Genomic DNA, 18,707 nt, shown 5'->3' with positions numbered 1-18,707 from the left:
TTTCTTCTTCCCCTTTGAAAGAAGGAAGGACATTCAGCGAAATGTCATTAATCTTTAGAACAACGGTGTAATTTTTTTTCTTTCATCATATATGGTTTCCCTATCTTTAGCATCGCATCCTACAAACTGCAGAATAACCATCCCATTGTAGCAATGATTACATGATCAGCAGTACTGGAATGGGCCCCCCACTGACCACTAAAGAAAGTCCTTGTACTCCAAAGCCCCCCACAATCTGGTCACAATCTATCTCTGCAGCCTTGTATCACATATGATGCAGTCTATGATCCTGACAAAGTCAACCTATCTGCTGTCATGTTATTTCCTCACAAGGTCCCTATGACTAGAAAATAATTCCCTACCCTCTTAATCCTGCTCAAATCTCTGCCCACTGCAATCCTACCTATTATTTTTAAAACACTTTAAAAGCTCCTTACAAGTATTAAATCTTATGTAATTGTTAAATCTTTTGTAATTGTGTTTCTGTAATTTCAAAAGCAATAAGAAAAAATGGTTGCTACTTTTCTCTATCAAGAAACTTGATAAAAAAGAAACTTCATAAGGCAGACCACATAGGCTATAATAGCACATTAAAAAGTGAAAAATTTCAAAAGAATATGTATATGAATCATAATTAAAGGAGAAGAATTATTTATCTTTAACCATGCACTGCAAATAAAATTTTAAATCGCAAGTTAGAAAACTGTCAATGTGGCTGCTAAAGTCTGAAATTAAAGAAAATGGAAAAATAACCAAATACTCATTTTGATCCCTTATTACATTCAGTATTGCTAAGATTCTTACTGTGTTTCCTTCTATTCACAATTTAGATGTGGACAACTTAGTAAAGGCTCAGTGGAAGTTGAGGAAAAGTAGTAAACAATTAGTAGTGTTTGACCTGGAGAAGACTGAAGAACTTTATAAAGTTTATAAATGTTATAATTATAAAATTGCTCAGCTTTTTTCCATTTCTAAGATGGAAACAAAAGGAAGAAATACCACTTATAGTATCTCATATTTATATAGCTTTTTGTGAATAGAGCACCAGTCTGGAGTCAGGAGGACCTGAAGTTCAAATCCAGCCTGAGACACCTAACACTTACTAGCTGTGTGACCTTGGGCAAATCACTTAACTCCAATTGCCCTCCTTCCCGCCTCCAAAAAGCAAAAAAAAAAAAAAGTATATAACTCTTTAAGGTTTGCAAAGTGCTCTATACACACAGGGTGTCCTAAAAGTCTTTTTTAATAGCTTTAATAACCTAAAGCTGCATTCAGAGTTTTGAGATTCCCTGTATTATATCATTTGATCATAACAACCCTTAGGTAGGCACTTTATAATATTTCCCATTTCACAGGTGATGAACCTAAGACTAAGAAGACCTGCCCAGAATCACACAGTTCATAAATGTGTGAATAAGGAAGAGAAACCAAGTCATCCTGATTCTAAATCCAGAGATCCCAAAAGCATCTTATGTTAGGTGTAAGAAAAATAATTTCTTTATGGTGAGTTTGCATAACGGGATGGTGTCCCAAAGTATGTTCATGGAATTCTTTTCTTTTAAAAACAAGACAGATTCCCACTTGTTTGGATGATTCAGACATGGTCCTTCACAGAAAAGTGGAAATGGATTATATATGCTCCCAAAGGTTCTTCTAGTTCTGTGATCCTTTGCTCTAAATGACTTCTGAAAGCATAGCAAATTATACTGAGAAATTAATTAGTGTGTGGCCTGACAACTACTATTGCATGAATCATTAGTCTGGCCTAGGAAGGGCAATTTCTGGCCAGGAATATGCTCCAGGTCATTGGAATGGCAAAACAGAGAGACATGTCACTCAAGAACAATCGATCAACAAGCATTTATTGAGCACCTTCTTTATGTCTGGCATTGTGCTAGGCAATGGAGATACAGAGTTAAGAATGAAACCGTCTCTCCCTTCAAGAAGCTTCTATTCTATCAGAGTAGACAATATTGGGATGAACACTGAATTTGGAACCAGAGGCTTCTGTTACTGACTACATGATCTTGGGCAAGTTATATATACTTTCTGGGCCTCAATTTCCTCATGTGTACATTGAGGGGGTTGTACTAGATGGTATATAAGGCCCCTTTCAGCTCTAGATCTATGATCCAAAGCAAGTATATACACAAAATGAGGGCAAGATGATTTGGAAGCACCAGCAGTTGCAGGGAACAGAAACTAGAAAAAATCTCATGTATAAGGTGACACCAATTGAGTTTTAAAGAAATGTTTTTATACTTTCTGAAAAAAGAATATTTACAAAAAACTTTTATTCCTACATTTATTTGACTTCTGTATACTGAATGCAGCAGCTGATGACAAGGACTGTTGCCTAGTATCACTGCTTAGCTGTGGTCATCATTTCTAAAGTGTGGAACAAAGGGGAAGAGAAGGGAGATGGGGAAGGGGGGAGATACCAAATCAACGTATGATGTCATAGGGCATTAGGGTTAGGAAAAACCTTGGAGAACATCAAATCCAACTTCCTCATTGTTACAGGTGAGGAATTCCTGAGAGATGGGGTGATTTGCCCAATCTATATAGCAGACAGTAGCTACCAAAATTTTTTTCTAAATACTGAAAAGTTTCACATTAGTTCCCACTATGATTTTTACCTAGATCATGTTAAAATTTGATAAGGCAACATATTAAACACTAAACTAACATGATGTGTCAAGGAAAATACTATATAAATATTTCTTCATTAGTCTGTGTATGTGGGTTGCCATCCAAGTATGTGTAACAATTACTTTCTAGCTACTCTTAGAAACCCACATCTTGTTGAAATGACTGTCCTTCCATTCTAAAATATTATTACTCTAGAATCTTAAAAAAATGGCACCCTGGGGGTAACATTAGATGTAAGATAGAAATAGTTCACATTTGTAGAAAGTTTTGCTGTTATAAAGAACCATCACATTTAATTTAATCTTCATTAACAACCCTGTGAGATTGTCTGACTATAAGTATTATTCCTACTTACACGTAAAAAAACTGAGGCTTTAAGAGTAAATAATGAATTTTAATGAGCTACACTGATACTAAACTCCCTTGAATGAAGTCCAAAACACAAATAACATGCTTTATCAGATTTCTATAGCTAGGCTCAACACCATTCAATCTAACAAATATTTGTTAAGCACCTACTTTGTCCAAGGCACCATGGGAATACAAAAACAGGTTAGGATACGGAGTTTGCTCTCAGGAACACACATAAATAACCCAATACAGGCAGATTGGATAAAATTAAGAAGAGGTCTAGCAAAAGTGCTGAGAAATTTGAAGAAAGATCACCTTAGTTGGGGACATCAGGGAAAGCTTGAAGGAGGAAATGGCAGATAAACTGGGCATTGGGTACAGGTGAAGATGAGTATAGTGGAAGGCAGGCAGAGTTGATTACTCACATGGAGGATGGTATAAGTTAAACAATGGAGATCAAAGCTGTATAAGAAGAAACTGGAAAAGAGCTGGAGCAAGACTGGGGACAACATTCACTATTAACATGAGGAGTTTTAATTTATCTCTAAGTATAGTATGCAGTGGGGAAACACTAAAGACTTTGCAGAGCTGTATCACAATCAGAATAGTTCATTAAGTACAATACTCATTAAGGCAGTAGTTTGCTTGCTTGTTTTTTTCCTTTTGCTGAGTTCATGCAGAGTTCTCCATCTCCAGTCTTCATGCCTGTGCCCAGCTGGGCTCCATGTCTAGAATGAACCCTCTCTCACCTGCGATTCTCAGAATCCCTAGTTTCCTTCAGGGCTTGGATGTTCAAATACTACCTTCTACGTGAAACCTTCCCCCTAGATGCTAGTTTCTTCCCCTCAAATTCTTCTGCATCAATTTTTGTACAGACCTATATAGACAGGCTGTGCTGTTAAGTTTCTCAAGGCCAACTGTTCTTTATATACCCAACCCTTAAGAGAATGCCTAGAACTTAGTAGGTGCTTAATAAATGCTTGATTGATTGATGTGCTGCTCTAGGCAGTAAATAAGAACAATTTTTATAGCTTGATAGATTTAGATCTGTAAGAAACCTCAGAGGCCATCTTGTCTAACTCCCTCATTTTAGAGATGATGTAACTAAAGTCAAGGGAAGTCAAATGACTTGGTCCATTTTAAACAGGGCTAGGATTTAAACATAAGTCATTGGATATCAAGTCAATATTTGTTTCCCTTTGTAGTTCATGTATGAAGAGATCATAATTGAAAGGTTACATGTTTTGAAGACCAATGACAATAAAGTCTAAGAATGCCCTGCTCCTTGCTCCAGCTACCAGCATTTGATCTCTTATGCTTTTTTAAAATGTTTGTGTCAATGTCTTGTTTTTTACATCATTATCATTTTCCCCATTGCCGCTCCCCCTCCCAGAGAAATAGCCCGCTATAATGTCCCTTTGTATTTGAAGGACAAAGATAAAGAAAAGATAAAATCAACACAACCAATCAATCCACTGAAAAAGTCTCCAAATAGGTGCAATGTGCAGTCCCTGGGGACCTCCCGCCTCTGTGGACCTCCCACCTCTGTTAAGGGCAGGGTTGGGAGTGTCTTCTCAGATGTCTTTTTTATAAACATGGGCATTCTTTGTAGTTTTTTTAACACCAGTTTAGCTCTTAAAGTACATGTATAACTGCGGACAAATCACTTCCTGTCTTTTCCACAGTCTCCTCATCTGTAAAATTAGTAGGAAGATAATCTCTATCATGCTGTGGAAGTGTTACTCGACAAAGGAGCATAACACCCCTAGAAGGCTGGTTCACATAATGTCCTTTCTTAAGCAGTGTTCTGCATAGTTTCTGACACATGTTCAGACAGGAACACCAACATGAATACATAAAGGGTATTCGTTTCCAGTACTAGCTGTAACTTCACTCATACTCCTCAGATCCCCAGTTGAGGTAGGGAGCTGGGAACATCCTGTTCCTCACTGCCACTCCCAAGTTCTCTCCCTCCTTCCACCACTCAGTAATCTCTCCTCCTTGAAGGTTCATACTATTCATATATACCAGCTGGTCAAAATCCTTGTAGCCATTGTCTATAGACTGCCCAGGTCACTCCTTTTCCTTCAGTAATGCATTCAGCATATGGCTCATAATTTTTCTCTTCTCCTCAACTCTTGCTTTATGCAAGGGAATTTCAACATACATATTGACTCTCCCACCAATTCTGTAATCACAGTTCCCCAATCTACTCACTTCAATTCTACTTCATTTACATACAAAGACAGTTATATCCTTGATCTTCCCCAAATCCACAAATGTACCAGCTCCATGTTCAAGAATTCTGGAATCTCCCATTGGCTTTTCACTCTTCCTACCTTCCCTTACAAAACTGTACTCTTCATCCTCATGGTGAACTCCAATCCCTTGACACCTCAATTCTCTTCCAGACTATCTCCCTTGCACTAGTTACTCCTGTCTCTTTTCCCCATCTTGACCCAATGGTGAACCAGTTCAGTTCTACACTGTCCTTTGTTGAATTCCAAGTCTACTATTTTGCCAATTATACCCTACCAAGTCTCAGCCTTGGATCACTGCCACTATTGCTGCCTTCACTCCTACATGAATGCTGGTGAATAAAGGTTGAGAAAATTACACAACTATTTTGACTGCTTCCCCAACAAATTTATGTTACAGAACATCAACTGGGCCATCATGTCTTCTAGGCAATCCTATACCTGCCTTATCAATTCACTGTGCCATACTCCACAGCAGCTCTTCCAAATCTTTTCATCCCTTCTCAAGCATCTCATAGTTCCTCTTCCTCCCACTCTCTCAGCTGAGACCCTCGGCTCATATTTTACAGAAAAATTTGAGGCCAATCACCCTGAACTCCCTCTTCTTCATCTCTTCACACTCAGACACCTTCTGTCACTCCTTCACCCCTATCTTACATGATGAAGCGGCCTCACTCCTTACCAATGCTAACCCCTCTACCTACTCAAGTGATCCCATGCTCTCTCTTCTCCTCCAACACAACGCCTCCTCCACCATCCTCATTTTCACTTATTTTCAGTCTTTCCTTGTCTACTAACTCATTCCCTACTGCCTACAAGCATACCCATGTCTCCCTCAACCTGAAAAACCCTCACTTCAATCCCCAACAGAAATTTCCTCTATCTCATTGGCCCTTTGCAGCTAAACTCCTCAAAAAGGCTGTCTGTGGTCAGTGCCTCCACTTTCTTTTCTATCACCTTCTTCTTAGCCAGGACAATCTGGCTTGCCACCCTACTGTTCCACTGAAGTTACAATTGCCAATGATCTTGCTGATGATCTTTTAATTGACAAATCCAGCGACCTTTTCTCAATCCTCATTCTCCTTGACTTTTTTTTTTTGCAGTCTTTAAAATTGCAGACCACTCTCTCCTCCTTGAGACTATTTTTCCTCTAGGTTTTCTTTTCTCTGCTTTGCTTTTTGGAGGGAAATTGGGACTAAATGACTTGTCCAAGGTCACACGGCTAGTTTTTGTGTTAAACGTCTGAGGTCGGATTTGAACTCAGGTCTTCCTGACTCCAGGGCTGCTGCTCTATTCACTGCGTGACCTAGCTGCCCCCCTCTAGGTTTTCAAGACATTACTCTCTCCAAGCTCTCCTCCTACCTATATAACCATCCCTTCTCTACCTCCCTTGCTGGATCTTCATCCAGATCACACCCTCTGCTGCAGGTATCTCTCAGGGTCCTATCTTGGGACGTTCTTCTCTTTTTCCTCATTTGGCGATATCATCAGTTCCAATGCTTTAAATTACCATTTTTATGCTGACAATTCTCAAATCTATCTATCCTACTCCACCTCCCTGCTGTCTTTCAGATATCTCTAACTGGACATCTAGTAGATGTCATAACTACACATATCCAAAGGAGATCACGTTATCTTTCCCCTTAAACCTTCCCAATTACTGTAAAGGGCAACTCCTATTCCCTTGGACTCACAATCTGGGAATTATCCTTAGATTCCTCCCCCCTCTCCCCATATCCAATCTGTTGCCAAAGTCTACTGATTTCATTTTTGGAATATCTCTCAAGAATATATCATCTTCTCTTCTGCAGGCCCTCATCACCTCATGCCTGGACCATTTTAAGAGCCTACTGATAGGCTTGCCTGCCCCAAGCCTCTTTCCATGCCTCCATGGCATGACTTCATCAGAGAAAGTGCTGTGCTCTATGAGCAAAGCAGAACTGAAATAGCTCAAGAGAAACATGATATGTGCAAATTTTAGAGAATCCACCCCATATATTCACATGGACTATTTGTGCCCAATCTGTGGTAAAACTTTCCAAGCTCCTATTGTTCTGATCAGTCACAGTCAGACATATTGTGACTTGACTGTAACATAGTGATGTCATTTTGGTCCTCTTCGAGAATTTAGGACAACAAACAAACAACCAAAGTGATTTTCCTAAAACCCAAGTCACCTGGCAACTCAATAAACTCTAGTGGCTAACTGCTGCCTCCAGGTTCAAATACAAAATACTCTGGTATTCAAAAACTCCCATACCCTACCCCTCTCCCCTATTTTCTCATGCCTTACTCTTCAATACAGTAATACTGACCTCCTGGCTGTCCCACAAAAAAAGATACCCCATCTCTTAGCTCCAGACATTTTCTATGGCTGTCCCCCATGCCTGGAATGCTCTCCCTCCTCCACTCCACCCACTGACCTCCTTAGCTTCCATTAAGTCTCAACCCAAATCCCATTTTTTACAGGAAGCCTTTCCCAACCCCTCTTAATTAGGGTGCTTTCCCTTTGTTAATAATTTCCCATTCAGCTATATACAGTTTGTTTGGACATATTTGTTTTCCCCATTAGATTGTGAGCTCTTTTAGCAGAGGGACTGTTTTTTGCTTTCTTTTGTATCCCCAGTGCTCAGTATAGTGCATGGTACATAAAAGGTACTCAATAAATGTTGATTGATTGAAAGGGTTATCTAAAATTTGCTCACTCTTTATCCACTAGACAACTATTCATTTGAAATTAGCTTGTGAATATTCTATACACTTTTAACATCTCGAACCCAGTTTTGGGCAAATATTCAAAAGCTTGTTAAAATAAGCATGTTAAATGAGCCCCATCAGGAGTCTGCATTATTCAACTTACCCCAGAAAGTGAATTACAGGAAAACCTCATTAAGCTGATATCAGTTTATTCAAAATAGTCCATAATTCAGAGCAACTGCTATTCCCTAGTCAACCATATGCCGGCTTGCTCTTTAATAAAAATCAGATAACAGAAATCTAGTTAATTCAAAGTCAATTTTTCCATGCCTTGTGTTTCATATTAACAAGGTTTCAGACAACATTGCCAAATATAGTCTCACTTTCAGCCAGCAGTTACTGTGCCTAAGTGCTTACTCTGCCCACATCTCAGGTTCCTTTGATTTCCTCTTACTCTGCAGACAGAAGCTGGCAGAGAAGCTGTCACTTTATTACCTCTTCCTTTTCTGAGAGGGCTTTAAAATTGGGTCATTCTGATTAAGCTAATGTTTGACATCAATCTGAAAGTCATCCTCTATTTCAAGTAAAAAAAAATGGGTTACATGGAGGAGAAGAATCAGAGGGCAGAACAGGGCAATGTGTAACTTCCCAAATCTTCTTGAGTCAAGTCTTTGCTGTTTGGATTCATTATTTTATTTGAGTCGACTTCTAGATTATAAGATGAAACCATATTTCAAAATAAAAATACAATGCAGAGAAAATTATCAGTGATTTCTGAGGATGGATAAATTGACATTAATTGCACAGCTGCTGCTTCCTTTTATAAACAAAAATCATCAAGAGTTGACCAAAATCTGAATGATTAAAAAGTCCCTTTGATATTCACAAATTAAGATCAATAATGTCCTTAATCAATACTCCACATTTATTTCTCTTGGTCCATCTCTAACTAGAAGACATAAGTTTTCAGAGAATAAAGTGGTCAACAAACATCCACAAATCATGTAAAAACAGTGTTATCAAACTCATATAGAAACAGGGGCCATTAATCTGTACATGAGGATCACTGCTGGCCACATACTAATTTAGGAAAACACATAAACATTACCTATGTTCTACTGTATTTTTAAAAATTTTGTTAAATATTTCCCAATTACACTGGGTAGCATTCTGGAGTGTTTGGCATGTTTGACACCTTTGATGTAAACTTATTACAGCTTGAAATAATTAATTTCAGATTTTTTAAATGACATTTGGAAAATCACATTTGATGTGGAAGGAGAAAACTGTGAAACAAGCTCTCTACAGAACCTCAATACTTCAGTGGATCCATAACCTGATCAATATGAAAATCAAGGTCACTGTCTTTACTTTTACCACTTCTCACTTTTTAGAACCACTGATTTAAAGCCAAAAACAAACAAACAAAAAAACCCTGCAAATAATTAGCATTGTTTTATGTGCATATATCTGTTTCTCCTAATTTGGTGTTCATTAGTCAATCAGACAAATATTAAATACTATCTACTCTATTCCAGGTACTGGGTATACAAAAACAAAAACGAAGAGAATCTCTACTCTCAAGGGGCTATCATCCCATAGGGGAAGATAATACATACAGACATAAGTACAAATTAGTTACAAAACAAATATGAAGTAATTTAGAGGGGAAAGTAGTTGGGAAGGATTAGAAAAGGCTTTGAGTCGAAAACAGTGTTTGAATCATGTCTTTATGAAAGTAGGGTGGCGGGGAGGAGTCAGTGAATTACAGAAATGGAGTATGGCCAAGACAAAGGCATGGAGATGAAAGATGAGGTACAACAGCTAGAGGGGCAGTTCGGCAGGACTTTTGAGAGTAGGAAGAGCAGTAATGTATAATGAGGTTGAGACATAAGTAGGGTCCAGCTTGGGAAGGGTTACAAATGCCAAACAGAACTTATATTTTATTCCAGAGGCAATAGGGAGTCACTGGAGTTTATTAAGTAGGAGATTGACAAGGCCAGACCTGTGACTAAAGAAAATCATTTTGGTAACTGTGTGGTGATGTTAAATACTAGTAGTATACTAGGATGGAGAGGGATTTTAGCTGGAGATCCAATTGAAATGCTCTGGAAATCGCCGCGGTGAGAGATGATGAAAGCCTAAACTAAGGTGGTGATTATGTGAGTAGTGAGAACTGGACAGAAACAAGAGATTGTTAAAGGAGGCAGAAATGATAAAATTTAGATACTGCCTGGATATGTAGTATGAAGGAGAATGTCCAGGTTGCAAACCTGAGAGACTAGAAGAATGGTGGCACCCTCAACAGGAAGAGGCAAGCATGGAAGAGGGGCTTGGGGGAAAGACAGAATTCTGTTTTAGCCAGGCTGAATTTGACATGTCTCGGGACATAGTCTGAAATAAGGTAAGTAATGTTAAGCAGGTAAGTTGGTGATGTGAGGCTATATCTTAGGAGAAGGATAGGAACTGGGTATACAAATCCAAAAGTCATCAGCATGGTGATGACAAACTTCTAGGAGCTTGTGAGGTTAAAATATGAGACATTAATGGTGGTCATTTTGCTTCTTAAGCAATCAATCAACATACATTATATATCAAGTCTTATGCTAAATTCTGGGGATACAAAGTAAAAAACTGAAGCAGTCTCTACCCTCATGGAGTTCATGTCAATAGGGAAAAACAACATATAAACATACAAGTAAATTCAAAGTAAATAACAAGTAATGTGGGACAGTGGTACTTAGTAGTAGTTGTAGTAATTAGAAAAGATCTCCTATAGGAGATGGCAACCCTTTATTTAGTTGCAACTTCCTTAAATCAGCTGGCTTAATTTATAGTGGGGTTAGAGGAAGTAAATAAGCATACATATAGTAGGGGTGGAGGGGAAGAAAGAAAAGGACATGAGCCCCTACAGTATGCCAAGTCACTGTGCTAAGTGCTGGGGATGCAAGAAAGGCAAAAGACAATCCCTGCCCTCAAGGAACTCACAGTCCAACAGGGTAGACAAGATGCAAACAGCTATGGACAAACAAGAAAGGAAGCTTTTCCCAGTCACTCAGTTCTACTGCCTTCCTCTGCTGATTGTATCCTATTTATACAGTACATAGCTTCTTAGCCCATAGCTATTTGCATCTTGTCTACCCTACTGGACTGTGAGTTCTTTGAGGATAGGGATTGTCTTTTGTCTTTCTTGAATCCCTAGCACTTAAATAAATGTTTATTGACTGACTGACTCTTAACACTTCCTGCCTTCTTTCATGTCATTTTACCACCATCATTAAGGACTGACTGAGGTCACAGAGTCCTCAGAGTGACTCTGTATTTCTGTTTCATGGATTGCCATCAGTAAAGAATTCTTCACCTAATGGTTCACTATACTGATGGAAAGTCTCCTCACACTAAGTAGGCTGGTCCTCAGACAGCAGGCACAGTCTATCACTGGCATCATCCCTGAAGCCTTTTCAGCATGGCAGAACCTAACAGGGTTTCTGCTCTGCTGGTGCAGCCTTGAAGAACCCAGAGACAATTCCATATTTACTTCAAGTTTCCTGCAGAACCTCATATAACCAAAAAAGAAAAGAAGACAAAACAAAATGACAGGAGATTTTCTTATAATTTTTTTTAGGGGAGGAAATCTAAAGCATATTTTTGCAAGATGCCATATTAACTAAAATTCTGAGACTGTAGGGAGTAGTGAAATGAGGATGCCACAAAGGAAAAAGGGAAATATTAATAATTCACAAACTGGATAGTGAATCTCTGAAGAATTAAAAATTAACTGTGGCTTCCAAAATGATATATTAATTCTGACACTTCAAAATAAGAGACCATTGACCAAGTAGCTACCTAACATAATCACAAATAAAATTTTCAAAAAACAATTTAAGCATTTTTCACTCTGGTTATCTTCTCTGCTTTTCTTTTTCAAATTTTACCATTTTCAAACTTCCCAATTCCAGAGATTATAGTTAAAAGCAAATTTCTTTTCTCCCAGCCTCCAAAGCCCTCTAACTCTAGCTCTAACTATTTTTATTTAAAAGGCTTAGTTGTTTCTTTCAATTCTATTTCTGTTATTTTCTTACTTTGCTGGTCAATTTTTATAGAAATTAAGATCATGGTACTAGATAAAGGCAAATAATTGGGAAAAAGATTCAAGCTCACATGCAAAATTTTGAGCCTTTCCCTTTTTAACTCAATGAAACCTCAAAAATATTTTTGATAGTTATCAAAAGGAGCTGAGACTAAAAGGCTACAACCTGAACCATATTTACTTAAAATTAGACTAAGGTAGTAGTAAAATTAAACGAACCATTTTTCTAGTTAACAAAACATGTAAAAGAAATTTTCCTAAATGTTTTGCAATTAGTTATAAAAAGATTATTACTTTCTATTAACATTTTCATAATTTTAGATGTTTTAAAAATAACTGACATAAAACGGGAGAATAAAAACCATTATAAAATGTGATCAAATTATAAAGTCAATTATTTTATTTAATTTCTAAACTTTATTTTATTAATTATTTACAAAGAAATATCCTTTAAGACTCACTAGCCAAAACAGAGCAATGCGAGCTTAGCTGAACAAGACAAACTCAAACAAAGAGTCTGGTCTTCAAGAAAAAAGGAAAAAATTAAGCCTGGAAATTCAGCAGTGAGGTTATATTTGGAGCTCATCCTAGAAAAGAAGCCAAGAACAATAAATAAGGTGGGAGTTGGGGAGTAGCTAAACTATAGTGGTCACAATACTATTTGATTTAACACACTCCAGAGGATTAAGCTGTAGAGGAAGCAATATTTTTTGATTTTAGGAAACCCATTTTGAAAGATGTAGAAAACATCCAAAGGAATTTTAATATAATTATACAATGTATACAAATGCCACAGATTATGTGACCTGGGTAAATCACTTAACCTCTAAGCACACTAAGGCAATTTAGTAAGACTATGACTTGCCTATTGATTCACTAACAGGCTTTCTCACTAGGAAATTAATTGAGATTAAAGGTCATATACGTCCTTACCTCCCCTCCTCCATACATGCAGATGTTATTCTATAAAAATAGGAAATACCTTTTTTTTTTTTTTTAAGTTAGTTGTCTCCCATCTAAGACGCTCCTAGAGGACAGTGACTATATTGGTTTTGTCTTTAAATCCCCAGTGGCTAACATAATGTCTTCAAAATACCTTTGTATATCCAGGGCTGAACACAATGCTTTGTTCTGGAAGAGGAACTAGGATGAAGGAGATGAATAGAACTATACTGGTTAATATAGCTGGATAGCCTTAGCACAGACTTGAGGACACCATTCCTTTTACACATGCAGTCACACAACAGCACCAAATTTTGGTAATAGCAAAATAAACAGGTACTTTACTGTGCGGTGTGGCTTTTTCTTAAAAGCATGAAGACTATTTGACTCTCTTAATGATGAAAATACACACTAAAATTTTAAAAGAGGTGATTCTTGGCCCATCCAACAATTTATCCATCCTGATTGCATTCCAAAGAATGCACTTGTTTGTTTTCTTACATTCCGAGAAGATTTAATCCTTGAGACAATGGGTCAAAGGAGCAGTTTAAAGCGCCTTTAACATACCATTCTGCTAGATAAACAGAAACTGATTCTGTCTGATGGTGAGGAGAAAAAACCAAATCAGGGATGAAAAAAAGTTTGCTTTAAGGTATGTTTTTCTTTGCTCTCATTAAAGCAACATGTTGATTCATTTGCTTTTTTTTTAAAAAAAAAGACCTTATAATCTCTTCTTAAACTGTCTTGAAACGCCCAACATCTATTCTTTTTATGTGAATAAATCTTGTAAGAATCTAGCAATCATTCTTCAAAACTATTTTTCTAAACTAAGAATACTTTAAGTCTATCAAACTTAAACCAAAAAAAAAATAGTAACACAGAGCACAACAAAATACAAAATTAACACATAGAAGTGATACACATCTGTACGATATACATTTCACTCCCTATGTATGTGTGACAAGGTGGCTATTCCTTTAGATAATATTAATGAGGCTGGGATCATAAATTCAATCCAAATTGGCTAAGTTTTAGTGAGAGATTTCACACTAGCCAGCTATCACATAAATTTACACTTTTAGGCATAATGGAGATCAGATAAAAGAAAATGGACAAAGGAAAGCAAATTCACTAAAACTATCATAATGATCCAAGCATATTTTCTCCTGATGGCAAATCTACCACATTAGCTTTACATGTGGAAATTTCCCTAGCAGTATTAGCATGTGTATGTTCCTACAGGAGAGATATCAGGTTGAATATTCTGAAAATTTTGTGTGCTGTACTCTTGAGAAATAAGCAAAATCTAAACAGAGGCAGGCTATGTAAGAAATTTCTGCAATAAGGTAAACAGCCAAAGCACAGAACAGTTCAAGTTTTGCTTTAGTAACTTTACAAGATGGGAAAGGATTTAATGATACAAAAAAAGACATTTTCTCTACTAGTTTAATCAAATGTCTAGTTTCTATCGCAACTTCATACTAAGTTCATTTACAGGACAAAATGACATTTTTTTTTTTTGCTGCAAAATGTTAATCAATGCAATAAATGTGCTGACATTTTATCAATGAAACTCAAAAGTCATGAGCACTGTCTGGTTACTCTACAATTTTAAGTTCTCCAACTGAATTCTTATAGCTCTAGGAAGGCCCTAATGACACTGCAAAACTACATAAAGATAAAAATATTTTAAAATATACATTCACACATATATGTATAAATGCTGGGAGAAAATTCTGAATTGTGTCAAATTTCTTTCTCTTTGTTTGCTATCTACTCTATTAGCAAGCCTGGTTTATAGCTATCTTTTTATGATGGGTAGCTTCATGGTAGTGAAATAAATTGCTTACATATATTTGTTTCAACACTATAAATTAAAAGTATTCTGTCTAGTATTCAAGTTTCTGACACGCACATTTAACCTTTTCCATGGCATGCACAAGACTAACATAAACAAAGAATATCCACAGGGCAGGTTATCCTGAAGATACATACTCCTTAACAGCATGTTATTTAGAAAAAAAACTTACATCAAAGGAAAGCTTTCTGAGGAGCTACTGAATACATTATAATGTTTAACATTAGATACTTTGGAAAAATCAGAAGGTACCTGAAGCAAAAGAAGAAAAATGTTTCCAGGCTTTCTTGTTATGTCTGTTATGGTTCTACAGTATCTTCCTGGAACTGATCTATGGGCAAAAAGCCAGAGATTAGCCTCTGGTCTTAGGCCTACTGCATTGCCTCTGGGACAGTCCACTGAGACCAGTCATTTTTTGACAAGGCACAGGTGTACTGGGCCTAGTGGGTGTGATTCATTTAAACTCTTTTGGGTTGTCAATAGGATCTATGATCCAACTGGATATCTCAATGTTTAGCCCATGATAAGGCCTGAGAAAATTAAATTCCTAGAAGCTTAAAAAAAAAAAAGAAACAGAAGCTAAGAAGATGTCAGGGTAAAAAGGCATATGGAGGCAAACTGCATAAGAAAAAAAAGAAAGGTAAAGTATCAGAAAGAAAAATGTTAAGGCAGAAAATATGTTATTAATTGTGGTTTAGTCTTATTTACTTTAAGTGAAGTTTAATGTCTACTTTTGTTGAATGAATTTACAATTCTCATTGCAATTTTTTTTTTTTTTGCTTTTTTTGGAGGGCAATTGGGGTTAAGTGACTTGCCCAAAGTAACAAGGCTAGTTTTTGTGATAACTGTCTGAGGCCTATCTGAACCCAGGTCCTCCTGATTCTAGGGCTGGTGCTCTATTCACTGTACCACCTAGCCGCCCCCTCTCATTGCATTTTCAGGTGAAAAAGAAAAAGACAGTAACTAAATAGCACTTGTTATTAATAGAAATTATTCATCTTAACATTTAAACCTGTCAAAATGATTGCTTAGAAAAGTAATCAGATGCCCATCAATTGGGGAATGGCTAATTATTATGTATGAATGAAATGGAATATTACTCTGCTCTAAGAAACAATAAATATGATGACTATAGAAAAGATTTACATGACTGAATTTAGCATTATCAAGAAAAATAATATACGTAATTACTACAACAATGTAAATGGAAAGAATAACCACAAAACATTTAAAAGTGAATGCAGAAAAATTATAAAGAAGGATAGTTCCAAAGAAAAGAAATGTGAAAGACCCTCCATCTATCATCTCATCTTCCTCCCTGGTAGAAGTGGGAGGACCAAAGAAGTGGTACATTGCATACATTTTCATATTTTTTGAATATCAATCAATTTTGCTGATTTTTTTAATCTCCTTTCCTTTTTAGTTCTCACTTTAAAAATATTATTTTTTATATAGGATTGCTCTTTGGGAAACAGAAAGGGAATGAAGACTAAGAGAAATTTGAGTGATATAAAAAACAAAATATATCAATAAAAATTTATTTTTAAAAAAGTAAAGTGACTCTGGATATAAATCTGTCAAAATTATGGGCCCTGGTCATTCCACCAAATAGCATGTCTCTTCTGCAGACTGTGGAATCTCAGTGCCTTTAAAATCCATTCATTTTTCAACATTCTTTAATTTGTTTATATTGCCTTTTAGGTTGTAATTTGAGAAAAACAACACTAAACAATGTTGAAATGTACAAATAAGTGAAAGCCATAATGGAAAAAAATCAAATTCTTCTAGAACAACGATTTACAGTAATTTTATGTTTGGGGATTTAAGTTAATGTGCTTGAGAGTTTTTCTTAGATGCCTAGTGTTATAGTTGGCTCCTGGAAACACCAACTTCACTAAAATATTATTAGTTCTGGAACACAGCAAATTATGTCACAAGATTAAGATTTGTAAGACTGAAATGCCCATCTAGAATTTTTATAATTTTTGTTTGTTTCCTCTACAGGTTGAAACAAAAATGTGGTTTTAAACTTAGAAGCTGCAAATATCTATATATAGCACTAAGAGTATTTAATTATACCAGAGTAGTGGAACAGTTTTATTAACAGCAGTCTAAAAACATTTGTTCAGTTGTCTTCACTACTAAAGCATGTAATATGTCACAACTGTTTACAAAGAAATGAAAAAGCTAGATTAATCCATATGAGTAGAGTTTATAGTAGAAGAATTTACTAAAGGGCTGCATACTATATAAAAAAATATACATGCAAATGCTTTAATTGACCCATTTTATACTCTTCTGGAAAAGTATAATGGTTTGTTTTACTAACTAAATAATAATATAAAATAAAAGAGCTATAAAGGATATATTTCTATTTCTGTGAATTGCTTTTCATATTGTATTCCATCTATTCCTGATATAGTTCAAATTTCATTATATATTCTAGCTCTTATAGGAATGCCTGAGAATAAACCTGAAGCTTTCAAGTCATTGAAATTATTTCTAATATAGGTAAATTGCCAACGAAGTATAAGTTGAATGAAACCATACTCAACCTTTGGAAGCAGGTAGATGGTTCAATGGATAGAGAGCTGAGTCAAGAAGACCTGAATTCAAATCTGACCTCCGACACTTACTAGCTATGTAACTTTGGGCAAGTCACTTAACCCTCTTTGCCTTAATCCACTAGAGAAGGAAATGGCAAACCATTCCAGTAGGTCTGCCAAAAAAAAAAAAACTCCATTAACAATATGGTCCACAGGGTTACTAACAGTCAGATACAATTGAACAACTGAATAGTAACAACATTGATCCTCATTCTAAGACAACACTAACAGTCAGGGACACACAGAAAAGTTCTGGTAGTCTAAAACAACAGTCCCTGCCTTTGTTATCTCTTGCATACATAAAAATTTCATTTCTTCCTCCATTGCACTATTCCTCTAAATTTATAAACATCTAGACATGCTCTGGGAGGTTCCCTTTCCCTTCTGTTCTCTAAAATTCCTTCATAGAGTGGGCCGAAGAGGGGAAAGGTGCATTGGGACAGCTATAGCCACGAGGAACAGTTCACTTATTGAAAATGTGGTAGTGGTTCCACAATCGGTGGGGTCCTAACATGTGGCAATCCCTCCCTGCCCAAAGTGCCCCAAATGACTGTGAGAGGGAAAGTCATTGTTAAACATAATGTTATTATACTGCAGCGGTATATTAAAAAGTAATAGAAGATCCTAACTACAATGCAAACTTTATCTCAATGGTACAAGTAAAGTAAAAAATACATACAGCATTGGTGACATCAATTTCATACACTTTATGGAATGTCTGGCGTTCAAAAAAAACAAGCCTGCCATTGCCACCTCCCTTCTTAACAGATGTTCCAGTGACCAAAAGCTTATCATCTGGGCTGAAGCAGCAATCGGTCCTGAGAAGAAACAAACAGTTGCCACAAGCATTTGAAAAGGTGATGGTGCAATTATTATGAAAAAGTATGCAAAATATTTGAAGTGAATACCTAAGTTTTTTCATCTTTATTTCTGAATTTGGGCAAAAAATAGAAAGAGGGAAGAAAATACCAGATTACTTTTATCACTAGAGTCTATGATGATGGAATTATTTCATTAGACCCCTTCCCTATATCGCCAAAGTTTTGAATTGGCCTTGCCAGCTGCCATTAAATGGAGTATAACCTGGACTTCTGTAGATGGTCGTTATTAATAGAACTTGTTATTAGGAGTCTGGTTGTCTAAATAATTTGCAAAACACGCACACAAACATATGCACAAAGCTGACTTCTGGTAATTTACTGTATGATCCAAAGTGCATAAACAGCATTATTGGTAGCAACCTTATGAATTTT

At 36.5% G+C, this 18,707-nt stretch overlaps 1 protein-coding gene across 1 annotated transcript in view; it reads right to left on the bottom strand.

Moving 5' to 3' along the window:
• Positions 1-18,707, bottom strand: part of WDR70 (WD repeat domain 70) — a 359,998-nt gene that overhangs the window by 36,477 nt on the left and 304,814 nt on the right. The window contains exon 13 of the mRNA XM_069096170.1: positions 18,134-18,272. Coding sequence (XP_068952271.1) covers positions 18,134-18,272 — 139 coding nt within the window. The remainder of the gene's footprint in view (positions 1-18,133; positions 18,273-18,707) is intronic.

The sequence above is a fragment of the Petaurus breviceps genome, unplaced genomic scaffold, assembly GCF_028583685.1.
Source record: "Petaurus breviceps papuanus isolate PSGF00001 unplaced genomic scaffold, PetGlider_PUasm1.0 229, whole genome shotgun sequence".
NCBI classification, from domain to species: Eukaryota; Metazoa; Chordata; class Mammalia; order Diprotodontia; family Petauridae; genus Petaurus; species Petaurus breviceps.
The sequence above is the reverse complement of the archived record's forward strand: the minus strand, read 5'-3'. Positions and strand labels throughout refer to the sequence as shown.